The following is a 13,839-nucleotide window of genomic DNA, read 5'->3' as shown; positions in this document are numbered from 1 at the left end:
TTTTGAAGAGATTTACAACACTATTTTTTTCTCTTCTTACTAAGTTTTTTGAAGGGGAGATTTTGGAAGATAAAGCTACATTTCATAAAAAAATGTTATTTAACACATAATAGTTTATTTTAATAGAATTAATAAATAATTACTTTTAAAATTATTTCTTAAATAATTTTATTTACTATGTCTCCACTTAAATTCTAATATAATAAATGTCAATACATATAACCTAAATAAGCAAAAGGTATTGGAGGTCCTCAATAATTTTTAAGAGTGTAAATAGGTTCTGAGACCAAATACTTTCAGAACTTCTGATTTATACTTTACCCTGTGATCTCATTCAAACTCATATGTTATAAGATAAATTGTGTAATTAATTAAGGTGAATTTAAACTAGACTAGGTTGGACCCCTAATCCAACATGACTGGTGTCCTAATAAAAAGAACACCATGTGAAGAGTCAGACATGCACACAGGGAGAATGCCATGTGACCACCGAAGTTATGCTGCCACAAGCCAAGGAACTAACAGAAGCTAGGAGAGAGGCCTGGAATGGGTCCTTCCCTAGTGTCTTAAGAAAGAGCAGGACACTGCCTACACCTTGATTTCAGGCGTCTGTCCTCCAGAACTGTGAGACAATAAATTTCTGTTGTCCTAAGCCATCCAGTTTGTGGTACTTTGTTACAGGAGCCCTAGCAAACTAATATACCCTAACTTTAATCATCAAAAATCAATGATCCCCAAGTCTGTCTGTCTAGTCCAAACCTCTTTCCTGAGTTTCATACGCACACACACAATGGCTTCTTAGACATTTCCCATCTTTACAAGGTTTCTGAAAATGAAACAGGTTCAAAATGTCACTAATCATTGTAACCCTCCTGATGAAGTCTGCTCTATTCTTGAACTGTTTTTTCTTTATGAAGAGTACCACCTTCTTTAATGCTTCCTTCCCTTAATTCCCACATCTAAAATCATCAGGGTCAGTCAGTTCTACCTTTTAACAACCCTCTGGTGATGGTTAATTTTATGTGTCAGCTTGGCTGGGCCATGGTGTCCAGATATTTGTTTAAACATTACTCCGGATGTTTTTCTGAGGGTGTTTTTGGATGAGATAAACATTTAAATCAGTGGATTTTGAGTAAAGCAGATTGCCCTCTGTAATGTAGGTGGGCCTCATCTAATCAGTTGAAGGCCTGAATAGCTCAAAAGACTGATCTTCCCTGAGCAAGAGGGAATTCTACCAGCAGACTGCCTTTGGACTTGAACTGCAACACTGGTTCTTCCCTGGGTCTCCAGGCTGCCATCCTACCCTGCAGATTTTGGACTTGCCAGCTTCCATAATCACACAAGCCAAATCCTTAAAATAGATCTGTCTCTGCATATCCACAACCTAGAGAATCTAATACACCTCTTACTGGTGACTTCTGTAACCTCACTACCACTGCATTAGTTCAGGCCACCATCATCTCTTGTCAGGACAATGATAACCTCTTAACCTCTGTTGTCTCAGGCTGTTCCCTTTCCAGTCCATTCTCTATGCTTCTGTCAAAATGATCTTTCTAAGAAAAAAGCATATCACTTTCCCATTTAGAAACATTCATAGGTTTCCCACAGCTCTCAGGGTAAGACCCTTAGCATAGCCAAGTGAATGCACAGTCTGTCCCGTACCTCTTCCAGCCTCTTCTCTCAGTACTCCTTCATGCACGTAAGGGAACTAACATTCAGCACAGTTCTACTGACTCCATCACCTATTAAGCGAGAACTTCCTACAAATACTGTGCTCTAGTACTTTTCCTAATTGAGTGAGACATGTCCCACCCAATCCAAGGAGACAGAAAATAATTAGGTTCGGGGAAAGACCTCGCCTTTAACACGGATTTTATGGAGTGGGCATGAATCAGCAAAGAAACACTGGAGTGAAAAACACCTCAATCTCCACACCTTCAGTATTACAGGTGGATACCTTGAAGTGTGTGTGTATGTGAGTGTATGTGTGAGTGTGTGTGTGTTTGTATTTGCAAGACCCAAATGTTGCACTGAGATTCTGCCTCACTTATAAAATTGGGGATGTCCGCACATCTGTGTAGTGGCTTACAAGTACTGTCGTGCTCCATTTTCCCCCGAGTAAATCATAGCCATTTATTAAAAAAAATATGTATATATATATTCTTTTTCATATTCTTTTCCATTATGGTTTTTAATAGGCTATTGAATATAGCTCCCTGTGCTATACAGTAGGACCTTGTTGTATCCCTTCTATATACTTTTCTCGTCTTTTAAAATTATGTTATATTTATTTCCTGGGTAAAAAGATAAACTGCAGTCAATTCCTGAAAAATTGTATGTATTTTAGAGATATGAAGAAGAATGGTATAGATATTATTTCAGAAGATTCGCCATTAACAGACATTACTACAGAGTAACTGACAATGATTAAAAATACGTAATAATAATTAATAATTAACTTTGGCCACAGACTGCCTAGGCTCAGGTCTTGGTTCTACCTCTTACTATCTTTGTCAACTTGGGCAACTCACTTAACTTCTCTGTGCCTGTTTCCTCATCTAAAAATGAGATAGTAGCACCCTCCTACTAGGGTTTTATGAGGATTAAATATGTTCAAATGCATAAAATTCCTAGAACAGTTCTTGGTACATAGTAAGTCCTATATGTTAGCTGTTGCTGTTGTTGCTATTGTTATTATTATTTGACAATGGCATTTATAAGTGCAAAGATTCTATCGCCAGACTACTTAGATTCTAATCTTGCTGCTAATACTTCCATTTGTGTGACCTTGGCAAGTTCCTTAATTTCTATGAGCTTCAGTTTCCTCATCTGTAAAATGAGATAATAATAGTACCTACCTCACAGAGATGTTATGAAGATTAACTTACTTAAAATATGGCACACAGTCAACATTATACAGTGCTTGCAATTTTTAATATCATTATACTTAGAAATAGGTGGTCCATATTAATCATATTATCTTGCATCTTGTTCAGATTTTGTTTTGTTTTTCAATTCTCTAACCCTCAGTGGCAAAGGCTATGCTTTTGCATTCTTAAGTTGCAGCTACCTGGTGCTGATCACTTTCTTTCCTTACCCTCTCTTCTTTAAAAAGAAAACCAAACCAAACGAAACCAAAAAAATCCACCTTTAATATACAGTCATTCTTGCTAACCAAGAAAACAACTTACTTTATACTATGTGGATATATCAGTATTTTGTTTGTAGGCTCACAGCTGGACAAGGTGCTTCTCCCTATTTTTTTGCAACTTATAACAGTGCTGTCAATATCCATTATGACTTGAAATGTTCAAGCCCCCAAGGGAGGGTGTTAATTATTACTGTACTGTCAACAGACATGTGTCAACAAAATAAAATTAGAGCCATAAGGCTCATCTCTCCAGACCAGTGTTTCTCTTTTCATCTCACTCTCTTCTTCTCTTACCACTGCCTCATCCAGAACATAATATGATTTGGTAAAATAAATGAAGAAAAAAAGAGTGTTGCAACAACATATTACCTTGCATTGGTTATCTAAAAGCCTGTGTTCAGTGCAGGATGAAAAGAAATACAGATAATAACATGAAAGACATTTGATACAAATAACTAACAATATTGTGAATTTTCTACCAAAACCATTATTCACTTTATAATTCAAAATTATCAATAATTAAGTGCAATTATTTTGCACTTCATACCTCCTTCTTAAAAAATGGAAGCACTTCATACCTTTGTTTATATCAATGAGTTGTTTCTTTTTCTTCTGGCGTTCTAACTTTTCTTGTTCAGCTTTCTCTTTTGCAAGCTTTGCCCTCCTAGTCTTCTCTTCCATTTCTTTTCTCTTGTTGTTTTCTTTCACTGCTTCCTGTACAAATAAACAAAGTTAAACAAAAATTCTTCCATTACGTATATATTGGAGGAGTTGTGCAATATTAAAATTCTATACACACAAGTGTGGGTGCTCAGAGATGGAAAAGTATTATAGCAGCTTTGAGGTACATTCATATACTTTTGAGAGAAAGAAATAATCGTAAGATATTTCTTCTTGAAAAAAAATTATATGTAACTCAGGCCTTAACTGCTATTACCTGGGGTGTTAGAAAATTAGAAACATGAATGTTCACAGATTTTTTAACAATAAACATATTGTCTCTGTGGTTGAAATATGAAATAGTTTTGATACATAAGAAAAAGTTTAATAGGGAAATATGGCTTAGCAGGTACTGTACAGCTCTATTTTACATTTTCCCCTTATCTGAAAAATGTTTTTTTTAAACTACGTGATAAGATTTTTGTAAGAAAAATGAGATACATTTATAAAATACGTAGAACACTTTGTCTACGACAATGATAGTGGTGGGTGGGTGTGGCGGAGGTGGTCACCATTCCGTCTAATGGTGCAGGGCATGAAACAATCAGCCATATTATTACAGGAAAGAAATACCTGCACGTTTAATAGCTTTTTACATGCCAAGATCTTTGAGTGCTGAAGCATATTTCAAGCTACTGTCTGTTTTATTTTGGATAGATTATCTGTGGAACTCAAGGTAATCAGTACATTCCAGTAGACCGTATGGGAGAACGCTGGAGTAAATTGTTCTGCTGGACTAATAGTATTTTAGAGAATAGTCATTTTAGAGAAATCACTAATGCAGAGACACACCGACTGCAAGTTCCTTCCATCAAGTTGTTCTGGGTTTTTTTCCTCTTATGATTCATCAAACATACTTCACAGCATGTACCAACTATCTCACAAAAGCTATTTTGTTCCAGAAACCCTAAAGAAAAGGACTCAATAACAAGAATACATCTACAAGCCTTGGCCTGGAGGTGTCTATATTGAAATATTTTTTCTTCGTATTAAAAGGTAATAATAGTTTTTAAAAGCCTTGAAAACACTTTCAAAAAAATTCTCTTGACTTGCAAGAATTATTGGTACCTCCCCTTTCTCCTGCCCCTGTAACACTAGTACATCTAACATTAGGCTAAGAGCACAAAATAATCTGGCTCCTGCAGACAAACTCAAAGACTACCACTTAAAATAAATTTGAATAATAGAGTCATAATTTTAGAACAGGGTTTCTCAGCTTCAGCACTATTGTCATTTGGGGCAAGACAATTCTTTGTTGTGGGAGCACCCTGTGTCTTGTAAGATATTTAGCAGCACTCCTGACCTTTACTGACTAGATGCCAGTAGCACCCCTCCCCGGTTCTGACAACCAAAATTGTCTCCAGAGATTGCCAAATGTTACCCAGGTTGAGAACCACTAACATAGGGGGTTTCATAGAGATTAATTTATTCACCCAAAATTGCAAATCGTCTGCTCTGCTGAATCCAGCTTCTTTTTGCAGATGTGGAAACTGGGTTCTGAATGAGTTTAAATACTTGCCTAAGGTCACACATTTATGTAACTGCAAAGTTGGGAAAATATCTCATGTCTCTCTTCTCAGGGTTTAGTGTTTGTTTTATTCTTCATGGAAGAAAGACAATGTGGATGACACCAAAAGCACAAACAACCAAAGGGAAAAAATAGATAAATAAGACTTCGTCAAAACCAAAAACTTTTATCCATCAAAGGACACTGTCAAGGGAATTCCCTGGGGGTCCAGTGGTTAGGACTCGGCACTCTTACTGCTGGAACCCAGATTCGATCCCTGGTTGGGGAACTAAGGTCGGGCAAGCTGTGCGGGGCGGCCAAAAGGGAGGAAAAAAAAAAAAAAAAAAGAACACTGTCAAGAGAGCGAAGAGATAACCCACAGAATGGGAGAAAATATCTGCAAATCATATATCTGATAAGAATATATAAAAACTCTTACTACTCAACAATAAAATGACAAATAACCCAACTAAAAATGGGCAAAGGATTTAAATAGATATTTCTACAAAGAAGATAAAGAGCCAATAAGTATTTGAAAAGATGTTCAACATCATTAATCACTAGGGAACTGCAAATCAAAACCACCATGAGGTACCACTTCATGAACACTAGGATGGCTATAATAAAAAACAACAAAACAGATAATAATAAATGAAGAATTGGAGAAATTGGAATGCTTTGTATTGCTGGTGTGAATGTAAAATAATGAGTCATCCTGGAAAGCTGTCTGAGTTCCTCAAAATGCTAAACATAGAGTTATAATATGACACAACAATTCCACTCCTAGGTATATATCCAAGACAAAAGAAAACACGTGTTCACACAAAAACTTGTACAAGAATGTTCATTAGCAGCATCATTTCTAATAGCCAGTAAGTGGAAACAACCCAAATGTCCACCAACTGATAAATGGATAAACAAAATGTGGTACATATATATCCATATGATGGAATATTATTCAAGCATAAAAAGAATAAAGTACTGATACATGCCACAACATGGATGAACCTTAAAATATTACGCTCAGTGAAAGAAGACACAAAGGGCCACATATGGTTATGATTCCATTTATATATAATGTCCAGAATAGGTAAATCCATGGAGACAAAGTAGATTAGTGGTTGCCAGGGGAAGGAGGAGGGGGGAATGCAGAGTGACTGCTAATGAGAATGGGGTTTCTTTCTGGGCATGATGAAAATGTTCTGGAATTATGTAGTGGTGATGGTTGCAGAACCTTGTGAACATACTAAAAACCACTGAATTGTATACTGCAAAATGGTGAATTTTATGATATGTAAATTATATCTCAATAAAAATTAATACAATTTAAAAAAGTAGATGTTTGAAAAAGGCAGGATTGAAATAAAATTGTAACTTAGAATAAAAAGACAATGTGCAAAAGCAACATACATTCAGGTTCTGATATTAACAAGTTGCATGATCTTTGGTAAGTAACATGAGAGGAGGTGAGTAGCAGAGGAGAGAAGGGAGGTTAATGCTTGTGTACATTTTATTATCAGTCAAATCTCTGATCTGGTAAACAATCAACCAACATCTGGGTGTGAGGCAGGAGGTAGATGGGCCACCCCCTGCAACCCAGGGAAAGCAATTGGAGATTCGTTCTCTGTGGACCGATACTCCAAGATGAGAATAGGACAATTGAGAGAGGAGGCTGGGCCCTGCCCAGCTAGAAGATAGGAGACCACATTTTTCTCATTCTCGAAGTCAAGGAAACCTTCCCAACTAGAAAGCTCCTTGGAGGTCAAAAAGGGAGGGGGCGCCACCCCATAGTAAGTGGTGCCAACTACCCACAGGCCTCTTCGGTAGAATTCATCTTGGCTGAGAGACGCGTGCGCACACAGGGGAGGATCCTGAGCCAAATAGGGACTCTGAACCAGGCAAATCAAAAGGATTGGCCAAAGGAAACCCGACCTCAATCTCTGGCCGGGAACCGAAAGCCTGCTTCAAGCCGCTGCAGGCCGAGGCTACCTGAGATCAGGTGGACTCTTCTATTATCAATCTAATGGGCTATTTAGCTGCTGAGTGCTGTCATTTATTATGAAGATGGAAAAAACTGGTAACTTGCGTTTGTATTTCTTCCTTGTTCTGATAATAACAGCTAGTGTTTAATGGAAATTTATTATGTGCCAGGTGTTTTAAGTAAATAACTTCAAATATTTATAGAAAACCTAGTATTTGTTCTCATTTTACAGATGCTGAAACTTAGGTTGAGGTAGGTTAAGTGAGATGCCCAAGGCTACACAGCTACTTAAGTACCAGAAGCACATATGTTCACTCACATTACCATGATGCCTTCCAAGTAGAGTTGTCAGATAAAAAACAGGACACTCAGTTAAACTTGAATTTAGATAAACCGTGAATCATTTTTTTTAGTGTAAGTATATCCTATTCAATACTTGGCATATACTTATACTAAAAAATTTCATGCGATATGTGGGACACATTGATACTAAAAATTATTCATTATCCATACAATACTTGGGATATATTTATGTTAAAAAAATCATGTAATATTTGGGACACATTGCTAACAAAAGATTTTTTCATGGTTTATCTAAATTCAAATTTAACTGGGCATTCAGTATTTTTATGTGATAAATTTGGCAATCCTATTCCCAAGACTGTTGATTTTTTATAAGCATCCTTTTATAGACTAAGATTATGTAATGAAGACAGCAGAATAATTATAAAAACACAAAAAAGCCCAAATCTAAACTATATTTTGAGAACAGAAATGTTAATATAGATCACTGATAGGCATTATGTGATTCATGGACTTGAATCATACTATTTCTGTAGCATTCTTCACATTTCATTCCTTTTTCTTTCTTAAAAATAGAGTAAAACTAAAAAAATAGTTTATATAAAAATCTAAACTAATGCAATTTGGGGTAGAAGAAAATCAGTCAACAATATCATTGAATCGCTAGTAGAGAAATTTGGCATATGTGAATAGGTTAAATTTCTATATGAAAGGTAGACTTGCAACTGGCACTACTAAAACACCATGAATGTAAATCTATAAACAATGAAACAGACCAAGTAATAGGTTCATCAGTTCACACCTTAAATGTTTTAGGAATAAATTTAACTACAAAACAATCACACAATTTGAAATGGCATGTGCAATCCCGAAGAGACCGAAACGGAAGAGGAAAATAATTTCTGTGGTTTGGCATTAATAGAAATGAATGAACGCATCTACAAAGGCATATATTTTTCAAGCAACACAGACTGTGGAGTAAGATTTAGTTCTGATATCACCAATTCTGTCTTCATGAAGAGGCCTCATGAAGGCCTAAAAAGAACATCCTATTCCTCTTGGTGGTTTCACTCTTTGACTCTGGCTTTAGGAAATTAGGGATGGGAAACACATGCCTGTTTACTTTTCTCTCCTTAAGAAATAAATTTAAAAAGAGAAAGGGAAATCTTAACTATGGTTTCATATCAACAACCTGTAGTTTTACTAGAGAGCAAGATAGGAAATTTCAAGACTTTGTTTAACTCTCCAAAAAATGTGAAAGCTGATGGGGAGAGAACCCTTTTGAGGGATGGGATGTATTCTTTTCACCCTAATTCCTATAAAACAAAACCCAAATGATTAAAAGAATAAAAGCAACAGGAGCAAATTTGAGCTCAGAATTTTTTTTTAAAAAAACCTTTAAATAATTGACTGTGGTTAACAACACTGTATATTTGTTGAGCCTCACTAAACATTTTAAAATGCTAACTCCTCTACTTCAACATGATTCTCAAGTAAGCGTCAATCATTATTTCTTAGGGTTGGGAATGCCAGCTGATTAGATTCTGTCAATGTATAGAACTGTGTTCTGCTAAAAGGATGCTGCTAATTGAGAAAGTTTTTTGGTAGTAACCTCATACAAGATAAGAAATGTTTACAGAAAAAGAAGTCTCAGTTTTACTGGCGTATCTATTTTCAAGAGTCAGGAGAAAGCACAGAAGGAGCAAAATGTAACAAAAATTGTCTCTAGGATTTACTGCAAAATGTATTCACTAACCTCATTTTAAGTCTCTCACTAACTGTAAGACTCTATTGCCTTACTGAAAAATATGAATAAATTACAAATCTTATTTCCCTTGTTGTGCATAATTAACAAATGAGACCTATGGACTAAAAATGTCATATGCAAAAAAAAAAAAAAAAAAAAAGCTCATGTAAATGCTAAGACCTCTCATATATTCCAATTAAGCTTTCCGAAATGGATGAAACTGGTTTCGAAAATTCCAAGGGGCTCAGATGCCAGCTTCTTTCATGTCAGGTCTACACAAACCCAGCATCTTCCAACCTCGTGATATTTAAAAACAAAAACCACCTCCCACCAAGACCCTTTCCTTACTCCCATTGCCTTCAATGGCTTTTTATCCCAGTGCTGACTTCAGAAGCACTTTGCGAGCACTGTGATCTCACTGGAAGCCGAAGTATATTTGAGGGATGGAGAAGTGGAGCAATTAGGAAGAAAAATGGATCTTGGAGTCACCTTAACCTGGTTTCATATCCAAACTCCCATCACTTATCCTAAAAGCTGTGTGACCTTGAACAAGTTAGTTACTTCATTTCTCTGAGCTTTAGTTTCCACATCTGTAGAATGGAGACACTACTACTGAAATCGCTTGGTTGTTAAATAGATTAAGGGAAATAATGTTTATATAAAACACTGAAGACGATGCCTGGTACAGAGAAATGCTCAATACATGATGGCAGTGATTATAATGTGTAAAAGAAACATCTGAAAGTTTAAACAGTAAGCACACATGACCTCATGTGTTTTCAATAGTTTATTCTGCACAAGCCCCTCCCTCTTTTTTGGAAGACATGAGGATGCGACCCAGGACTAGAAATGTAGCATCTTGACATCATCTACCCTCATAAGCATACTGAACATAATTTATAACTGTACCATATTATTGGCACCTAAGGTAATTTTAAAAATCCATATATATCACCATCACTTGGCACTCATGAAAAAAAACCCTAGAAATTTATTCTTTTCTCTTTTGAGTTTTGGATCATCCTGGGTACCTGTGTGATTGTCACAATCACTTGTCAAGATTGTGATTCATTTCAGTATCGGAAGCTGTGTTAGAAGAGAGTCACATAACCTTAAAAGAATGTATTGGAAATATCCTGGTGAACAAATTGGCAACATTGGTGCCAGAGGCACACTGTGATCATGCCCCTGAGTGTTTCTTCATACATCAGGGATATTAGAAGGATTCGCAGATGATACTGAGTCAAATCATTTGGCAACAATATAAAGAAACCTGATACGTATTATATTGAAAATCTTTTTACACACTAAATGTGAGTCACCGAGAGATTATTCTTTAATGAAAACTCAATGAAAAAGGTGAAATTCTCTCCACACCTTTTATCTTGAACTGTCCTAGGACCTGATCCTCTTTTAGCTTTAATTCAAACAGTGCTTTTGGAACTTTCTTTTCTTTTACCTTTTCTGTTTTATGCTAACCTTTTTAGAATTTGAAATTGTTTCTTTTAATCACCTCTTTTAAAGTAACATAGAACACTTAAAATTTAAATCAAAGAAGTGCTGACCTGGATACTGTACATTTCTATCTTTCTTAGATAGGTATGATGATTCTAAGGCTCCATTTTTTAATGCATCTTGTTGATAAGATTTCTAAAGTTTCCTGACCCAGGAATTTTATGCCCAGAGTAAAAATAATGGGAAAGAGGCCTATTTATTTTGTTCCTCTCAAATCAGGACCCATAATCCAAACATTCTGAGTAGAGCAGCATACCCTTGTGAACACAGGATGGCCTTTAGGAGCTGAGAGATCCGGTTTAAATCTTAGCTGCCTAGCGACCATCATGCTTTATCACTTTGGGTCACTTACTTAACTGTGTTAAGCCTGCTCTGCTGATCTACAAAATAACTGTACTTCACAGTGTTGGTTTGTGATTTAATGTGATATTGCATCGAAAGCAATTAAGCACAGTGCCTGGCACATAGAAGAAGTATGCAGTAAATGGGCTGGTTATTATTATTATATAATTCCACAGTTGGGCAGTACCAATTCAGGATCTGCACTCCATTTCCTCTAGCCCAGGAGCAGGCTCACATATGCTCATGCGCACTGGGGAGAAGGAAGACTCCTTTTTGATATGGAAATCTTATAATATCAGTTAAAACTACGAAGAAATGAAACACACAATCTCTCTCAGACCCCAAACCTTTGAACAGATGACAGAAGTTGCCTTCTTGAGCCATGAGAAAAAAGATATAGATAGAATGAACGATAAGTTTTGGGGGAAAATTCTGGGGTTTATATACTATATTTGACAAATCTAAGAAACAAAAACATCATAGAACATTTTGCTATGTAGACTAATAATGAAATGCACGCATCGTCTTACTTAAGGTTCAACACACCTTATGAGATTGTGGCAAAAACAGAGGGATGAAGTTTCCTGGGGGAAGGCAGTGGATTTTTTTTTTTTTTTTTTTTTGCTGTTACTGTTTGTTGTTTAACATCTGGAGTTAGTTCTGTCATCTCCCTGAGAAAATGAAGCACATACTCTCATGCCATTTGATGTGGAAATAAGAAGTTTGCTTTTCTTTCTTTTGTGAGTATTTATCTCAGAATGTCACATTCACTTGGTCTGCTTAAAGGAGAATTAGTCTACACTCAGTCTTCTACCCCAGGCCTCGCGAAACTTTCTTAAACTTTCCCCACCTGACCCATAGGAGGCTGCTGGTCCTGCTGGAAAACCATCTACTGGAGGATTTCAAAGAGAAGAGAAGATGAACATTATAACCTTTTTGCTGGTTGGGGTTCTCATTTAATTCCAGGCATAACAGGAGGCAAAAAAGGTAGAGATGGAAAGGTGGTCCAGACCAGTGAACTAGGGCTAGAGCAGCAATGTCCTTTCCTTGTCCCAGAGATGTGCTGAGCATGACGATGAAAAGGAAAGGCAATTCTATGTATGATGCCTTTTCATCATTTTCCAAAAAAATTTTCTTTTTAACAAAATTCTCCTTCCTTCCCATTTACTCTGCTTCATATAGGTAGATACCTACCACATTCTTTGCTTGAATTGTTCTGGCTGCTAGACATTTCTGCAATTTGCTGCACTTGCCTGTAACCAAGGGTAAGGGTTACTGGGAAACACAGATCCCAATATATGTTACCACTACTGATGTGTAACTTGGGCTGAGGTCTCTATTTGTTAGTACAAGTGGGTGAAAATCCTAAAGAATACCAAAGGTCATAGTAAATCTGGACTCATCTACTCTTCCAGGTCTTTGTCAGTCCCATTTGAGAATGATCATGGCAGGTTACAAATGGGAAGAGACAATGTCAGCCGAGATGAATTTTTCAGCATTTGAACAAAGAACTGAACTACCAGATGATTAGAGAAAAACCTACATAAGATGGTAGCAGTGATTTGGGCACAAATTTTATGGCTTTCCATTAAAAAAAGGAAAGAATCCTACTCTTTAATTAACATCAAACAACTTTAGATGTTCCTTTTCTCTAGTTTCACTGTGTTTAGAGGGCATGTTGGATTGAAGGAGTCATGACAAATGCTCAGGGCAAAGAATTTTCAGCTGCAGCAACCACACTGAGAGTCAGTACCTTTGAAGACTCTATCAGCACCGTAATACTGCTAAACTTTTTTTCTTTCCCAGATATTTCCACTTATTATGGTGCAAGCGACCTATAAAATCCCTCTTATGCAAGATCTCATGAATACTTCATCAACCAGTCAACTGTGATTGTAACTGAGAAGTCTAACTTTCTCACTGGGGTAATTGAAACCTTGATTAGCTTGCTCGAGTGCTTAGGTGTCTCAGTAATAGACAGCGAACATATGTACTGATACCGTAGTTAGATGGAGATTTAAGTTGTGCTCACTAACCTAAGTAACTATGGTATGAATCACAGAGATATAGGCTACATAACCAAATCAAACAAAATAGATATTTTCTGCCCTCTTAGATTCCAGAGATGCTATGTTCCTTCCTTCCTCGACTACACTGCCCTCTCCCACCCTTAATTTTTACCTTCCCCTAAAGCTCTGTCCTCAGCTCATTCCCCCTCCTTCCTTCCTCCTCCTTCCTCTCAGTCTGTTTGTCAGAGAATCCATCTACTCCTACTCAGAGCTGAAGAAAAAAAGCCCTTCCAACAGCCTACAAGGCCTGACATGATCTGGTCCCCCCCGCTACTTGTCCTGGGTCATTCTGTTCTATCCCCGCTGGTCAACTTCCCTCAGAGACTTTCCACTTGTGTTCTCTCTGCTCTCAGACAGGGCTACCGAGTCTCTGCTTCAATGTCTCCTAATCAGTGAGGACTTCCCTGACGACCTTACATAAAATAATCCCTAATGAACTTCCTAGCTCCATTCTTCCCTACTGTAGTCTTCCTAACATAAAAGGTCAAAACCTAGTTAAACTTC

At 36.9% G+C, this 13,839-nt stretch overlaps 1 protein-coding gene across 3 annotated transcripts in view; it reads right to left on the bottom strand.

Annotated features, from left to right (window-relative positions):
• The window catches only part of DIAPH2 (diaphanous related formin 2), an 878,028-nt gene that overhangs the window by 182,995 nt on the left and 681,194 nt on the right, over positions 1-13,839 (bottom strand). For all 3 annotated transcript variants that reach the window (XM_061179189.1, XM_061179191.1, XM_061179192.1), the window contains one exon: positions 3,730-3,865. In XM_061179189.1, coding sequence (XP_061035172.1) covers positions 3,730-3,865 — 136 coding nt within the window. The remainder of the gene's footprint in view (positions 1-3,729; positions 3,866-13,839) is intronic.

This window comes from Eubalaena glacialis, chromosome X, assembly GCF_028564815.1.
Source record: "Eubalaena glacialis isolate mEubGla1 chromosome X, mEubGla1.1.hap2.+ XY, whole genome shotgun sequence".
Lineage (NCBI taxonomy): Eukaryota > Metazoa > Chordata > Mammalia > Artiodactyla > Balaenidae > Eubalaena > Eubalaena glacialis.
Note: the sequence above shows the minus strand (reverse complement) of the source record. Positions and strands in the feature narration are given on the sequence as shown.